Source organism: Geospiza fortis, unplaced genomic scaffold, assembly GCF_000277835.1.
Source record: "Geospiza fortis unplaced genomic scaffold, GeoFor_1.0 scaffold27, whole genome shotgun sequence".
NCBI lineage: Eukaryota > Metazoa > Chordata > Aves > Passeriformes > Thraupidae > Geospiza > Geospiza fortis.
The window spans coordinates 5,581,085-5,595,229 of NW_005054329.1; the positions used below are offsets into that span (position 1 = coordinate 5,581,085).

The 14,145-nt window shown below is 46.8% G+C and overlaps 2 protein-coding genes across 5 annotated transcripts in view; one reads left to right on the top strand and one right to left on the bottom strand.

Annotated features, from left to right (window-relative positions):
• Positions 1–294: 294 nt before the first annotated feature.
• WDR34 (WD repeat domain 34) lies at positions 295–6,500 on the top strand. The gene is made up of 9 exons (XM_031057306.1): positions 295–333; positions 419–673; positions 1,337–1,446; positions 2,458–2,615; positions 3,046–3,155; positions 3,848–4,015; positions 4,424–4,656; positions 5,356–5,513; positions 6,094–6,500. The coding sequence occupies exons 1-9, from the start codon at positions 295–297 to the stop codon at positions 6,330–6,332; spliced, it is 1,470 nt and encodes a 489-aa protein (XP_030913166.1). The 3' UTR covers positions 6,333–6,500.
• The window catches only part of SPTAN1 (spectrin alpha, non-erythrocytic 1), a 37,652-nt gene continuing 30,002 nt past the window's right edge, over positions 6,496–14,145 (bottom strand). For all 4 annotated transcript variants that reach the window (XM_005421313.2, XM_031057199.1, XM_005421312.2 and 1 more), the window contains 8 exons: positions 13,583–13,715; positions 12,749–12,766; positions 9,626–9,680; positions 8,916–9,112; positions 8,492–8,545; positions 7,935–8,081; positions 7,500–7,647; positions 6,496–6,819 (listed from right to left, as the gene is read on the bottom strand). In XM_005421313.2, the coding sequence (XP_005421370.1) occupies positions 6,694–6,819; positions 7,500–7,647; positions 7,935–8,081; positions 8,492–8,545; positions 8,916–9,112; positions 9,626–9,680; positions 12,749–12,766; positions 13,583–13,715 (878 nt within the window). In that variant the 3' untranslated portion in view covers positions 6,496–6,693. The remainder of the gene's footprint in view (positions 6,820–7,499; positions 7,648–7,934; positions 8,082–8,491; positions 8,546–8,915; positions 9,113–9,625; positions 9,681–12,748; positions 12,767–13,582; positions 13,716–14,145) is intronic.

Sequence of the window (14,145 nt, forward strand, 5' to 3'; positions counted from 1 at the left end):
CGGCGGGGCCGCCCGCCCGCCGGCTCAGTCCCGTCAGCGTTGTGCTGATTTAGCCCCGGTGTGCGGAGTGGCAAAGAACCGGCCGAGCGGCTGCCGCCCCGCAGCTGAGAGCTGCTAATGCTGCGCTGTCACCGTGCGCTCTGCTCGCTCCTCACTCTGGAGCTCGCTGCCTTCTTGCCTTCTCCCGTCCTTCCCATTCCATGCTTTAGAGCAGTGCCTGGGTCTGGCATTCGGGCATCTCTGCCTCCAAGGTCACAAACGCATCACCAACACCTGGGCAAGTACGGAGCTACCATGTGGTTAACCATGAGCCAGAGGGGCTGGAGTGTCTCCGTGAAGCGGCAGAAAGGGGAAGGTGCTTTGAATGCCTTGTGCAACACTTGTTTTTCTGCTTAGACTGTCTGTCTTCTTTCACTAGAAAACTTGCCAGACTGGGAAAATTTCAACAGCAGAAGCTGCAGCACAGTCTCATACAGCCCGAGATGCTGCGGTGCAGACAGAACAGAGCAAAGATGCTGTCCAAGACGTCCAGCAAGAAGTCCAAGTAGATTACACTGGGCTTCTGTCATTCCTTCAGAGAGTGGAGGATGCTGTTATCAAAGAACTAAATAAAAACTGGAAAAGTCATGCCTTTGATGGCTTTGAAGTGAACTGGACAGATCAGGATGAAACAGTAAGTGACAGAATTGAGATCATTGTCCAAGCAGAGTTCAGTTACTCTAAGTTGTTAGTCCTTATTGCTGTGATTGTTCTTGCCATGTTCTAATAATTAAACATTACCAGTTGGGCTGCCTTGGGGTTTTTTCAGCTTTCTCCTTGCTTGGTAAAACTGTTCTTCCTGCTGGTGACTGAGCTGTAGCAGCAGTGAGAGGAGGAAGCCTGCAGTTGATGTAGGCTTTTCTTCAGCCCCTTCAGAGCTCTCCAGCCTAGCAGGGATCTAGGAACTGTTGCAGTCAGTGAGTTGGCAGCTCTGCCTGCTTAGGTTTGTTTAGTGCGTGGTGCTCAGGAATGGAAGCAATTTGTATCAGTACATGTTGGGACTGGCATTTTCAAACTGTTACTTGTGAAGCTCAATGAGTGCCAAATTCACACCTGGCAGCTGCTGTAAATTCTTAGGCACAGCCTTCCAGAGCTGTGCAGTCTCTGAGAGGTTGTTTGAGTGGCAGTTGTGTTGCAGTTTTGTTTCCCTACAGGAATTCAACAACCTTTTCACATAAATTCTTGGACTGAGGAAAACCCACACTGTAACCCCACAATCACACCAGGGGTAGGCATGGATCTCATTTCTCTCTGTTCCGAGATTGTTGCCTCAGTGCTTGGATTTGATCTCTTTCAGGTGTTGTGTTTACATTCATTGTCATACCCAGAGGCTCAGGATCAAAACCTGCAGGTCACCGGTGTGTCATGGAATGCCACAGGATCTGTCATTGCATGTTCCTATGGCCGGTGAGTATCCGGAGGGATTTGGGAGTGCAGCTGAGGCTGATGTGATGGCTCAGGCTGACCTGAGTGCTAGATATGTTTGCTTTCTCTGCAGTAACAAACTGACATATATATATATATATCCACTCCTTATGCTAGTTAAATTATTAATCTTAAAAGTAACAAAATCTCAGGCAAGTCCTGAATTTTTCTTTTATTTCTTCTATCCTCCCCCTGCCCTGAAAATGGATACATGATCTTACTGATTTGTTTCTAGGTAGATTCTGTTTGAAAGATGTAAAGAGCAGATGCACTTGCAAATATCTGTATGTGAGGTTTGGGAGAATGCACTTTATCTTCACTGAGATCATGATGTTTAATGTGGTCTGTGAGCACCCTGGATGAACCTGGCACCTTTTCATGCATGTGCCTGGTGCCATGGACATGTAATAACATGCTTAAGGATTTCTGAAATATAGGTTTCACAAATCATTTATCTAATCCATTAATGTCTGTAGCAGCTCCCTCTCTCTTGGCCCTACTTCTGCCCTTATTTTTTTTAATGTTCCTCTTTCCTTACATTAAAAGCCCCAGCTAAAATGGTTTCCATGAGAGAATGCATAGGGAAGAGTAAAACAGGGCAAACCTGTATGTTAGCTGCTCCTTCTGCTCTCCCAGTCTACAACTGTTTGCAGATGAGGATGTGGGTTTTGTGTCTGTGGGTACCCTCAGCAGAATTCCTTCCATGAACTTTCCATATGCACCCTTTTGATTGTTCCCATTATTTGAATGGTGAGTAGGTCTTGGAATAGGGAAATTGTACCCAAAATTTACTGGCTGCACTTTGAGGTAAGCACAGACATGTTCCCTGTCACATTGTGGATAAACCAGCCCCCAGAGAAGTTCCATCCCCTCAGGATTCCTTCATGATAGGACCCAAAGCAGCACACTGAGGTGACCATGGGGAATCTCAGAGCTCTGCTGGACTGGAATCTCTGGAACACACAAAGCAAGATGCAGCTTTTTGTTTTTCAGGTTGGACAATGGGGACTGGAGCACAGAAAAATCCTATGTTTGTACCTGGAATCTGGACAGAAGAGGGTTGAATCCACAGCACCCTGACCTGGTGGTGGATGTTCCCAGTTCTGTCATGTGCCTGGCTTTCCATCCCTCCCAGCCATCACTGATAGCTGGTGGGTTGTTCTTACCTCAGACCATGCTTAAACACACCCTTTTTTCCTGCAACCTGGATCCTTTGGTTTCTCTCTCTGAGCCCAGCCTCAGATTTCCTGTAAAGGAGCAGCATTGCAGCTCCTCTAACTGAGGAACTAATGCCCACCAACACAGATAAGTGCACTGTAACATCTGAACTGGGACTTGCTGCTTCTTTAGTGACACCTGCCTTTATATCCCCCTCTCAGAGAGGTGACAGAAGGAAATCCAGCCCTGGCTGTAAGGGAATAAACTTATTTCAGCAGAGCAATATTCTCTTATACCAGAACTGGCTGTGCCCTGCACAGAACTGCCCAGCCTTTGAAGCTGGTGGGTCTGTTTAATCATTGCTCCATTTGTGCATTTGTTCTGAGCTGTCAGACCTCATGTGTTTTGTATTTGTCCTTTCAGGTGGCCTGTTCAGTGGGGAGTTGGTGGTGTGGGACACCAGCAGGACAGAAGACCCTGTGATCTGGAGGACAGGGATGACAGATGACACCCACACTGACCCAGTCTATCAGGTAACAGAGAACACTGACAGCACACAGGGCTGGGGCAGGTGAGAGTTGCCACTGCTCTGTGTCATCTCTTTGGTTCCCATCCACAGCCAGGCAGTTCACAGACATTTCAGCAGTTATATTCTTTTTTGGTTGGTTATTTTCCCCCAAATCTAGCTCCTGAACAGACAGTCTGTAAAAAATAACTTCACTGTCCAGGATAAATGAAAAGCAGGCTGATTCCCAAACTGTAATTGTTTATTAAGGGAGATGCAGCCAGTGATACTTGGAGTGGTTTAAAAACACAAATGGGAAAGTGTCACTGATCCTTGGAAGCTTAAAGCCACATGCTCTAAGGGAATTTACAAGCATGTCATGCAGTCTGGTTTCCTAAGGATTTTGCCCTTCTGGGGCCTTGTGACTCTGGACATTCTGTGTATTTTTCTCATCTGCTACTCAGGAAAATGCTGTTGTTTAGAGCTAGAAAGTGCCATAAATGCCCATCCCAAAAGTGAGGGCAGGTGAACCATAGAAACTGCAATAGAGATTCAGCCCTGAACACTGGATGTGTTTCTGTCCTTACATCAGTCTGTGCCAGCTGTCAGTAGAAGCTCGTTTGGTACCAGGCTGGTGCCTGGTTCTGCTTCTGTGCAGGCTGCATGGGCTGGGCAGTTGTGACAGTCCCCGTTGTCCTGAGCTCTCGGCCTTTGGAACAGGTTCACTGGTTACCTGACACCATGCACAGAAACCACGCCCGGCTGTTGAGTGTGGGGACAGATGGGAAGATCCTCGTGTGGAGGGAGGAGCGGGATGGGCGGCTGGCCTTGGCTGAAGGATTTGCCATCATGGCTCAGCAGATCCCTCGCAGCACTCGGCTGAAGAAGGTGAGTTCAGCAGCTCAAAGAGTGCCCTTTCCATAAAAACACTCTGAACCCTGGAGCCCTGGTGTCAGAGCTTACCCTGCTCCCAGAAGGGCCAGGAAAAACCTGTGGATCAAGGGTGTGCTTCTGAACAAGCACACCCTTGATCCACAGCTCCTTTGCCATACAGAAATCATTCTGAGAAGACTGACAAGAGCTGAGGTTTTGCCATGCTCTAAAGAGAAGTTACCAGGATGGAGAACTTGTAATGTTAATTCATGTGAACCCATTTGTAGGAAGGATTCAGTGCTACAAACACGGAGCTGTCGCAAGCTGTGCTGTGAGCAGCCCGCTGGGCCCCCAGCAGGCCCTGCCTGCCTGCGCCTCTCTGGGGAGCCCCAGCTCACACCAGCTCTGTCTCTCTCTGCCCAGGTGGCCTGGGGAGAGGCAGCCGTGGGGGTGACCTCGCTGTCCTTCTCACCCTTCGATGCCGGTGTGTTCGTTGTGGGTGTGGAAGGTGGGTACTGCCTGCGGTGCTGCACCTCGGCCCAGGGCCCGGCCCTCCCGCGGCCGGGCGGCTCCGTTCCTCTCAGGGCGCCGGCCGAGCTCGCCTTCTCCCCTCACGCTGGGCCCGTCTACTCCGTGAGCTGCTCGCCCTTCCACAGGCAAGTGCTGCATGTGCGACACAATCACTGCCTGGCTCTAAACACAAAAGAGCCCCTGGGGTGTGTACAAGTTCCAAAAAAGAGCCACCTGGCATTAGGAACTTCCCGTTGTGGGAGAAAAACCATCCATCGGCTCTGGTGAAGCTGCCTGCTGGACTGTGGGCACATGAGCAACACTAGCACCTTCCTTAGATCATCCTGTTTGTTACAATTAATACTCAGTTTAAAGCCAAGGAGATGAAAAACTCCTTCACTTGGGCAGATCACTAAGTATCTTACTGAAGATTTTTCTGCCATCAGTTGCTGCCAGAATTTAAATGAGAAGCTCCCATCTCTGCCAGCAATTCACCCACCATCCGTGGAGGCCCCAAGCCCTGTTTCTGTGAAACATGCTGACAGCCCAGGTTTGCATTTAATTTGCATGAGACAAGCCCAGCTCGAACAATGCCCAGCTCTAGATCAGCAGTTCTCAGGCAGCCCTGGGCCACAACCCATCGGCGGTCAATACAAGCCCTCATTAAGCTTAATTGAGGGCACTAACAAACAGCCCACAGCACAGCCTGGCAATTGCTGCTTTAGGAAACACAGACCTTTACAAAGCAGGAATATTGTCCGAGGTCATGCTCCTTGACTGATTTCTGTTCTTTATCGTTAGCAATAAAACAAAAAGAGCTGTTTCTTGCTTCCTCCCTCCCCCAGGAACCTCTTTCTGAGCTGTGGGACCGACGGACAAGTTCACTTGCACTCCATGTTGCAGACACAGCCCCTCTTTGCTCTACAGTTATCAAAGAAATACCTGTTCTGTGTATGCTGGTCTCCAGTTCGACCACTGGTTTTTGCAGCTGCATCTGGAGAAGGCAAGTAACTGCAGGTGCCTCCTCTTGAGCATAAAATTAAGAGTGTTCTGGGTATTAATTAGTCAGGTCGATTGTACTGATTAGCAGATCCCACAAGCACAGAGCAGTGGCTATTGTTCTCACTGTGTAATTAGTACAAAGGAGTAATTTCTAACTTTAACAAGGTGAACCAGCAGTTATTTTTCACTTCTGATGGTACCTTTAAATCTGTTGCCACAGTCATTCACAGGAATACAGTACAGCAAGATCACTGTGGCTAAACCTATTTCCAGCTTGTTTTTGACATCTACTTCCAGAACTAATGGCTTAAAATGAAAACTTTTTCCTTAGAAAATTGCCCAAACATTTTTCAGTTAAAGAATGGAGATTTCACAGAATTTGGCAAGCTGGTTTCAGGTTTCTGACAGTAGAACAAATCCATCCTGCCTGCAGTAATGTCAGCTGTCTGTCACAGCCTAGACACCCATCAGCAGGGGAAACAGGTTAAAAATAACTCTCAGTGCCAGACTAAGCAGATACTCACCTGCTGTTAGAGAGATGTCTGTTGCCATGAAGCTGCAATGAATGTCTGTGTCTGCAGGAGAGGTGCACCTGTTTGACCTGGGGAGGAGCACGCAGAAGCCCACAGTGTCCCTGAAGCAGTCTGTGAGTGACTGCCCTGTGTATTGTTTGGAATTCAACACCAAGCACACGCGGCTCCTGGCAGCAGGGGATGCTGCTGGGACAGTCAAAGTCTGGCAGCTGAGCTCCGACTTCACTGAGCAGGGACCAAGGGAAAAGAGTCACCTGGAGCAGCTGGCAAGTGAGATCATGGACTGAGGGAGCAGCATAACAGCTGTGTGAAACTTGTAACTGCCCTGACTCCAGCAACAATTCCCCACTCACCTGTTCCAGTGTTGGCCTGGAAAACACAGGTAACCAACAGCTGGAATTGCCTCCATATAACAGTTAAATTTGCATTTAACCATTAAACACAAGATGATGTGGTTCGACCAGTAACTTTTATTGAAGCACACTGCAACATGTTTCTTTTCCCTAAGAGTTTTAAGCTAAGCACTTTAAGGTTACATCATAAAGTAACATTGATTATTGTAGAGCACAAAGAGAGAGAGACACATGCAGAGCTACAGTCAGCAAACGTGAGCATGTCCTTCGCATCTTTTGGTTCTAGTGTTTCAGATCAATTCACAAAGAGTGAACGTGTAAATTCTATGTAGTCGTAGGCAGAAGGCAGTTCCCTGCCCTTGCCATCCATGTAGGGTTTCATGTGAGAGATGCAATAATCGGCCTGTTCCCGGGTCAGGTTCTGAAAGAGAGACAGCGTGGGGGTGAGAGGGCTCTGGGGCTGCCAAGGGGCATTGACAGGCAGCCCTCCCATTCCCCGGGGCAGAAACCAGAGCAGCACAACTCCGCCTAGCATGGAAATGCTCTGGCTGTTGGCATTATTTGGTTAAGGCTTGGAAGGCCTGACCAGAGTCTTCCCACCGAACAGAAGACAGAGCAGGTAACTGGGACAAGGAAGCACTGCAAACTCTTTATTTCCCTGCCAGCTAGTGGTATTCAGACAGGAAAAACTTGCTGTTTTGACAGGGCAGTGAGAGGGAGAAGATGTTCATACTGTCTAAACTTAGGCTCAAGCTCTTCCTTTGAATTGCTGTCTGGAGAAACATCCCCCCTCTAATTTCCCAAATGATGGAAGGGAAGTTCTGAGGACAGTGCACTCCATTCCAGGCCTTTAAGTAGCTCTTGTTTTATTCAACCTGAGCAGTTCTTTGGTACCTAAAGCTTTTCCTCTTCCTCTATAGAGCCAAGAAAGCAACTGAGTAGGACTGTCACACAATTTCTGTGTTTGCTGCAGGGGATCCCCTGGCAGGGTCAGAACTGACTCAGCCCCAGTGACATGAGCCTCCAAGCCATTAGTGCTGGGCTTTATCTATGAACAGAAGTCTTGTGTGTTCCTCCCTGGGGTCAACAACCAGCACTCACCTGGTAGAGCTCCTCCTTGGTCACGTAGGGCTTCCCCTCGGAGCTGAGGGCACGGAAAGCGCTCTCGATCTCCTCGCTGGATTTCACGTTCTCCGTTTCCCGGCTGATCATGAAGGCCATGTACTCCTGCAGCGAGACGTGTCCATCCCTGCCAGAGAAACACAGGGTGAGCACTCAGAGCACAGCACTGCCAGTCCTCTCAGAGAGGGGCTGAACTGTTCTGGAAGGAGTGAAGGTCTTAATGCAGGAGACTCAACACTAGATCATTCTCTCAAAGTGAATTTCTTTACAAATGTCAGTCTTGCTTTCCTTAAGGCTTTCACATGAGTGACTGTAGAAACAGCCTCAGCTCTCAGCCTGTGAAGGACCTGCCAGCCAACTCCCCAGCCAAGACCCCCATGTATTTTGCAGTACAGAAAGGTCCAAATCACATACCTGTTGGGATCTACAGTGTCAAGAATAGACTCAAACTCAGGGTCTGGCTCTCCTTCCTCAACCATGGGCAGATCATAGCCGAGAGAGCGCAAGCAAGACTTAAACTCCTGGTGGTTGAGTCGTCCAGATTTGTCCTTGTCAAAGTGCCTAAAAACATAAAACCAGAACCCCCGTGTGTCAGTTATTGAGTCCTGAGAGCTGTAAAGTGAGCTGAAAACTAGATCAAGGTTATAACCAGCCCCTATTCTGTACAAATGAGTTTGTATCAATAAATAGTTCTATCTAGCATACATGAAAAATATGCACAAATTCTTAACTTTCCTTAAAAATCACCCCTTCCCCACCAAAAAAAACCCAGCTGTATTTTCAACTGGAATGCATTAGCACTGCCAGCAGCAGGGGCTGCAGGCTGTTGCCCTCTGGCAGAGAATGGAGCAGCTCCGCACAAAGTAGGGCAGACAACAAAGGAGCCACAAATGGATCCTGCAAACAAGAGCCATCCATGTGCCAGAAATATCTCCCAAGCCTTCCTCTGGCCTGTGTTCCTTGCAACTCACTTGAACATCATGCTGAACTCCTTCAGGGCCTCCTCAGTGACTCCAGTGGTGTTCCTGAAAAGGAAGCAGCAAAGCTGAGTAGCAGTTCCTGAGCTGTGGTACTCAGTCCAGCAGCTGCACCACACAGTGAGGACAAAGGAGCAAAAACCATTCCACATGGGAACACTTGTACACACTTATTCCACAGAATAAAACTGTGCCACTAAGATCCCACCCTTGCTCATGGCCAACAAGAGCTATTCCAAAACTGCTCACTTCATCCCTCTGAAGGGAACTGGGAGGTGGTGGGGATGTACAAGCTCACTGCATGCATTGTTCTGAGCACAGACCATGCAAGGCTGGCTGCAGGCATGGGCAGCTGTGGCTCCTGTCTTTCCCCCCACCCCAGTTAGACACTTGAAACCACACGTGGGCCAGGCAGTACCGGGCTTGGATCTGCTGCTCCAGGTTGTGTTGCATCCTCATCCCCAGCTGGTCCAGCTGGTCCCACTGTTGTGCCAGCCCCACAGTGCTGTGTTCTGTGTATTTGTTGTCCAGGATAAGTGCCTCTTCCATGGCTGCTCCAAGGTCCTCAATTTTCTTTAGCTGGCTCCTCATAGCTCGGATCTCTTGGTGCTTGCGCTGTGAGAAGCGAGTAGAGAGGAGAGAAATCATGGAGCACCAAAAAAACCCCAAAACTTAAAAAAGTTAGAACAGAGGTTGGCAGGGGAGGAAGGGTTATACTCTTCTTTTTCTCCTAGGACTTTATGTCCATATACTGGGATTTGTAAAATAAGATTCAGAGCAATGTTCATCTTCATGCTCACTTTTCTAAACTAGAGCTTGCAAACCAGTTCTGGAGACTAAAAAACTTCTTATTAGGAAATGTGCTAAAAATACTGTATCCTCTCTGCCCTACCCCACCTCCTTTAGGAAAAAGGGAAAAAAAATGGAAAACTACATCAGTGTTGTTTAATGGCCTGTGATGAAGTAGACATCAGATATGTAAACAGATAATCCCAGAGGTCTCTTCAGTATTCCAAATGTCTGAAATCAATTAAGATTTTCCCACACAATTCCATGCATTTCCCTTCCTGCTCTGTGTTCCCAAGCCAGCTGGAAATGCTGTTTTAACCATAGGTGCATATCACTTACTTTAGTAGCTTCCAGCTGTGACTCCAGTGTTCCAGATTCTTCCACCATACATGACCTAAACACAGAACAACAGTGAGAGAAGGCACTTATCTCATAAAAAAATGGCATGTGGGGCTTGAAATTAACAGTCCTTCCTTGAAATGAAAAATCCTTTCATATATTTAAACACTGGTTTTGTGTTTTGTTTATTCTGACTCATCCTATTTCAGACTGACTCTGTACATTTTGTCTGATTCTTATTTCTGTATATAGTTAATTTCTAGCCCCATTCGAAAGGCAACGTGATCAGCAGCCACACTTCATGCCAGACTCAAAGCACCCGCTTTACTGGACCTCGTGGAATTAGAATTTAGTGCAGTCCCACCCCCTGCCCAGCACACACCACACACACCAACTGCAGGTGAGTCACTGGGGATGGGCTGTATTTGCAGTCAGGTACAGGAGCTCTACAAAGGTGTGTTACAAAGGGGAAAATGAGGGTAAAAAAAGATGGTGAGAACTACTGGTTTGGTTGAAAAGTAATCTCAATGTGGCATAATCCTTGCAGAGAGCTACAGACCTCTGCTGCTCAGCAGTGCCTGGTGGAAAGGTGCCTTTCCCACCCCACCTCTCCATGCTGCACCGAGAGCAGCTGAGGTTCAGCCACTCTGCCCAGTGATTTCCACCCTGAGCTTTACATGCAGGTCCCCACAGTGGCCAGGGGCTCCGAGATCTCCTTCATACAGACTAGCTATGGACAGTCTCTGGATGCTCCTTTTCCCCCACCCAAGGATCCCAAGCAATCTCTAAGCAGCCGTGTTTGGGAATCTCTGTCCTTCCAACACGTACGGTGAGAGCTCGCACTGGATGACCCGCACATGGACAGTGAGTCTGGGTGCTGTGCAGATGGGATGTCCTCTGACTCTGGGGTATTAAACTTCCTAAAACCTGAATCTCTGATATTCCAGTCACTAAAACCAGGTTTTCATCCCCACTGGACTCTGTCTTCCCACATGTTTTTGAGCTTCTTGAGAATGGGGATTTCAAGTGCTGAATCACTCTGTAGCAATAAAAATGCACCAAACATCTGGGTGTTTCTCACCACAGGGTTAAGGCTCAGACTCAACGCCTGCCTAGAGATGAAGCGCACGCCCAGAGCCTTGAGCAGGAAGCTGGGAACCAACCGTGGAAAGAACCAACAGGGAAACAAAACCTCCAAGCATCTCTAAGCCGTGAAAGTTAGTTGGAAGGAAAGCGAGCCTTGGAATTAACGAGTGCGTTTGAAAACCAAAGTGAGGTAAGAAAATAAGAGGAAAAAACCTTCCAGATAGATCATCCCCAACTTCATACTGATAGACACGAATGACACGACGATATGCTATGCTAGTCAAAGGAAAGAAACCAAGTAAATTCCAAAAAGGAAGAAAGAAAGAACAGAGGAAAGAACACACCAAAACACGGCCACTGCAGTGGAGCCACACTCCAAGCCAGCACTGCCTTGCAGCAAACACAAGCAAGTATTTAATGAGAGAAAATTATTTAAATGCTGGTTGCACATACACAAAAATAAACTGTTAATATTTTCATGTAAGTCACAAATAAATGAGTCTCGGTAAGAGACAAACTGAAGTTTTGAAGTTAGCTCATCTACAGATTGTTTAAAAGCATTTTTTCCCCTAAACTCCAAATTGTTCTTCCTCCCTTCCCCAAAGAACACCCCTCCCAGGCAGTGCTGGGCACACACAAGCTGCAAAGCAAGGAGTGTGCATGGCAGCTCTCCTCCTGACACTTCCTGAAGCTCTGCCTTCCCTCTCACGAAGCCAGGCTAAGCACAGCCAGTGCCTCTTGGAACTAAATCCACGTTTTTAATCTATTCACAGAGAATTAAGGACAAATTCTGCCTGGCATATCAGCAGCCCTCTGGTAATTTGTTCAACAAAAGAGCCTGGCATGAGGATCTCTAACTCTGACCCTGTGTCTTTCAGTGAATGGCTCCTTTCTGTTCACTCGTTCTTGGATACCAGAACTAATCTACATCACTGCTTGACAAAGGAGCAGGGAATTCAGCATCCATTCCAGGAAAATCTGCTCCGTTCCATTAAACTGTACAACAAAGCCAGGGCAAACTATTTTTATCTGGCAGAACACAAGAGACTGTGATCATTACAGAGCAACTAAGCAGCAGAATTATCTGTGAAGATTCCATCCTTCTATTAGGAAAAGCTTTCTCTTTAGGAGCAAGGCTCTGGCCTCCTCCAGCCCTGTGCACAGGCTCACACACAGCCTCTGCCCTGGCCCACAGACTGCTGGCATTTGACATCACATCTTATCACAAAGCTTCCACTGTGCTCAGACTCGCCCTGCTGAAGGAATTTAACTGGGCAGACACATTTGCAGAGGCTTTGGTAGTCTGAAAACATTTAAAGATCTTATTATTTCCTTTCCACTTCCAGACAAATGGCCAGCACACATCCTCATCAGGAACCACTGCTGTGGACGCAGAGTGGGCTTAAAACTGCTGGCAAATTCCAACAGCTTCTTCAATTCATGTTGGAAGGTTGGTTTTCTCCTGTCAAGGCAAAAATCTGTGTGGGCCATGGTTCTGTAGCAGATTAAAAGTGGGCAGTTCATATTTGCAAGCTACAGGCTTTTAAGATATGTAATATCAGCAAAATGTTGTAAGAATCTTCCCTTCTCCTTATCAAAACTTTGGAGATTTCATTGTTCTCAGAACAGTTATGGTCAAATGTTTTATTTCACTAGGCAAGTCTCTTAAGCTGAAAAACCAGAAATGTCAGAATAGCCTGCCTTTGGAAAGGAGCTACACTCTCACATATCTCCTCAACTAAGGATCTTTTCCTGTGCAAACTCTCAGAGAAAGCAGGAGCAAAAGTCAGGAATTCCATGGTGTGCCTGTGGCTGCCTGCTGTAATTCTGCTTTTGACTAGGAGATTCTTATGTTTCTACTGCTTTATAGCTAACTACTCCAAAATCTTGTTTCCTGTGTCTGTGCACCTCAGCAAAAGGTTGCTCTTTTTAAATAAGAGGGGTTTGAGCACAGCTTTCACAAGCAATGTAACAGGAGAAAACACACAGAGCAGAACACATCACCAAAATTTGAAAGATACAAAATTCAATACTAACCCATCTAGCAGGTAAGTCCTGTAGAATGTGAAGATCCAAACATCAGGCAGCAGGACAGAGACAAGACAGTAAGAGAGGGATAGAGATTTGGGTGGGAAGCAAACATCAAAAAGTTAAAAATCATATTTATATTTCATTATTTCATGAAGACACATACAGAACTATTTGTAAACACACAGACAGAGAATCACAGGGTTACACAGAACAGAACTCACCTCCTCTGACCCCCAGCCAGAACCTGTCAGAGCTGCTGACAGCACTGACTGAGTGCAGCCACCTGCAATGCTCAACCTTGAGACTTTTTATTCCTAACACAGTTGTTTTATCTTTACTTCCTCTCCTTAGAGAAAGTTATTATTAGAACAGTAGCCCAGGGAAATTATTACAAAGTTTTAAGCTCTTTTCACATCTTCTTTCTCTATCTGAACTCTAGTAAGAGTCTCAATACACTGCTCAATACAAAAGGGGAATTAACAGAAATGCCAATGGCACTTCAAGTCTGCTTGGAGCTATTTGAGCTCCACCTCCCCAGCTGTGCTACAGCCAAGTTCAGGAATAACTGGAGAAAAATTAAGTCCTGGATAACTGGAATTACTGCAGGAAAATAAATTCAGAAATAGGAACATTTTTTAAGTCTGGTGTTCCAGGGCTTTCCTTTCCCCTGTAGCTATTGGGGCCTCCCTCAAATCCCAGCTGCAGGGAATGGACAAGTCCTGATGTGCTGTTTTTCAGTAGGAGACATTCACAACTTTGACAGTCCAAAGAGATGGAGGATGCACACAAATAGTACCTAAGGGATTCTCTAAGGGCAGGTCCTGGAAAGACAAACTATACCTGGTCTCCTGAATCCACTGATGGAAGGCATTGGCATGCTGAGCAAATTCCTGACGCAGTTTGTCATTTTCTTCCTGCCTTCGCTGTTCCTTCTGCAGCTCCAGTTCACGTTCCTGAGAAATGAACAACAGTAATTTCAGAGAAATAAAGGGACTGGTCTCATCCTGTAACAGAAATCAAAAACTAAAAGCACAGTTCTGAGCCTCAAAACAACATTGAGTCCTCGGTGCCCCGGATACCTAGAGAAAAGCATCTCAGGTGGTAATTCAGAACTGAAGTCCTGAGAACTGCAATTGAACCAGCAGTTGCTTCACTGGATAGCAGAGTTAAATGTCTATTACAGTTAGGAAATGAGGCATGTGCTTTGCCTTTGGAAGAGCCACAAATGGAAAACCATGAGAACAACTGACAATAGCACAGGTTTATAGTTAATGTCAATTCTTCTTTGCTCACGAATTTTGAGATATTTTGACTGTATTATGGTGACAAACTCTTGTGCCCATTATCTCAGAGAACATCTTCCAGGGAAGACTGAAAGGTTGTAAAATATGAATAGACTCTTT

Coding starts and splice junctions, on each gene's coding strand:
- WDR34 (XM_031057306.1), top strand. CDS start 295: ATGTGGTTAACCATGAGCCAGAGGGGCTGGAGTGTCTCC. Junction 1,447..2,457: donor ATTGCATGTTCCTATGGCCG/GTGAGTATCCGG, acceptor TTTGTTTTTCAG/GTTGGACAATGGGGACTGGA. Junction 2,616..3,045: donor CCAGCCATCACTGATAGCTG/GTGGGTTGTTCT, acceptor TTGTCCTTTCAG/GTGGCCTGTTCAGTGGGGAG.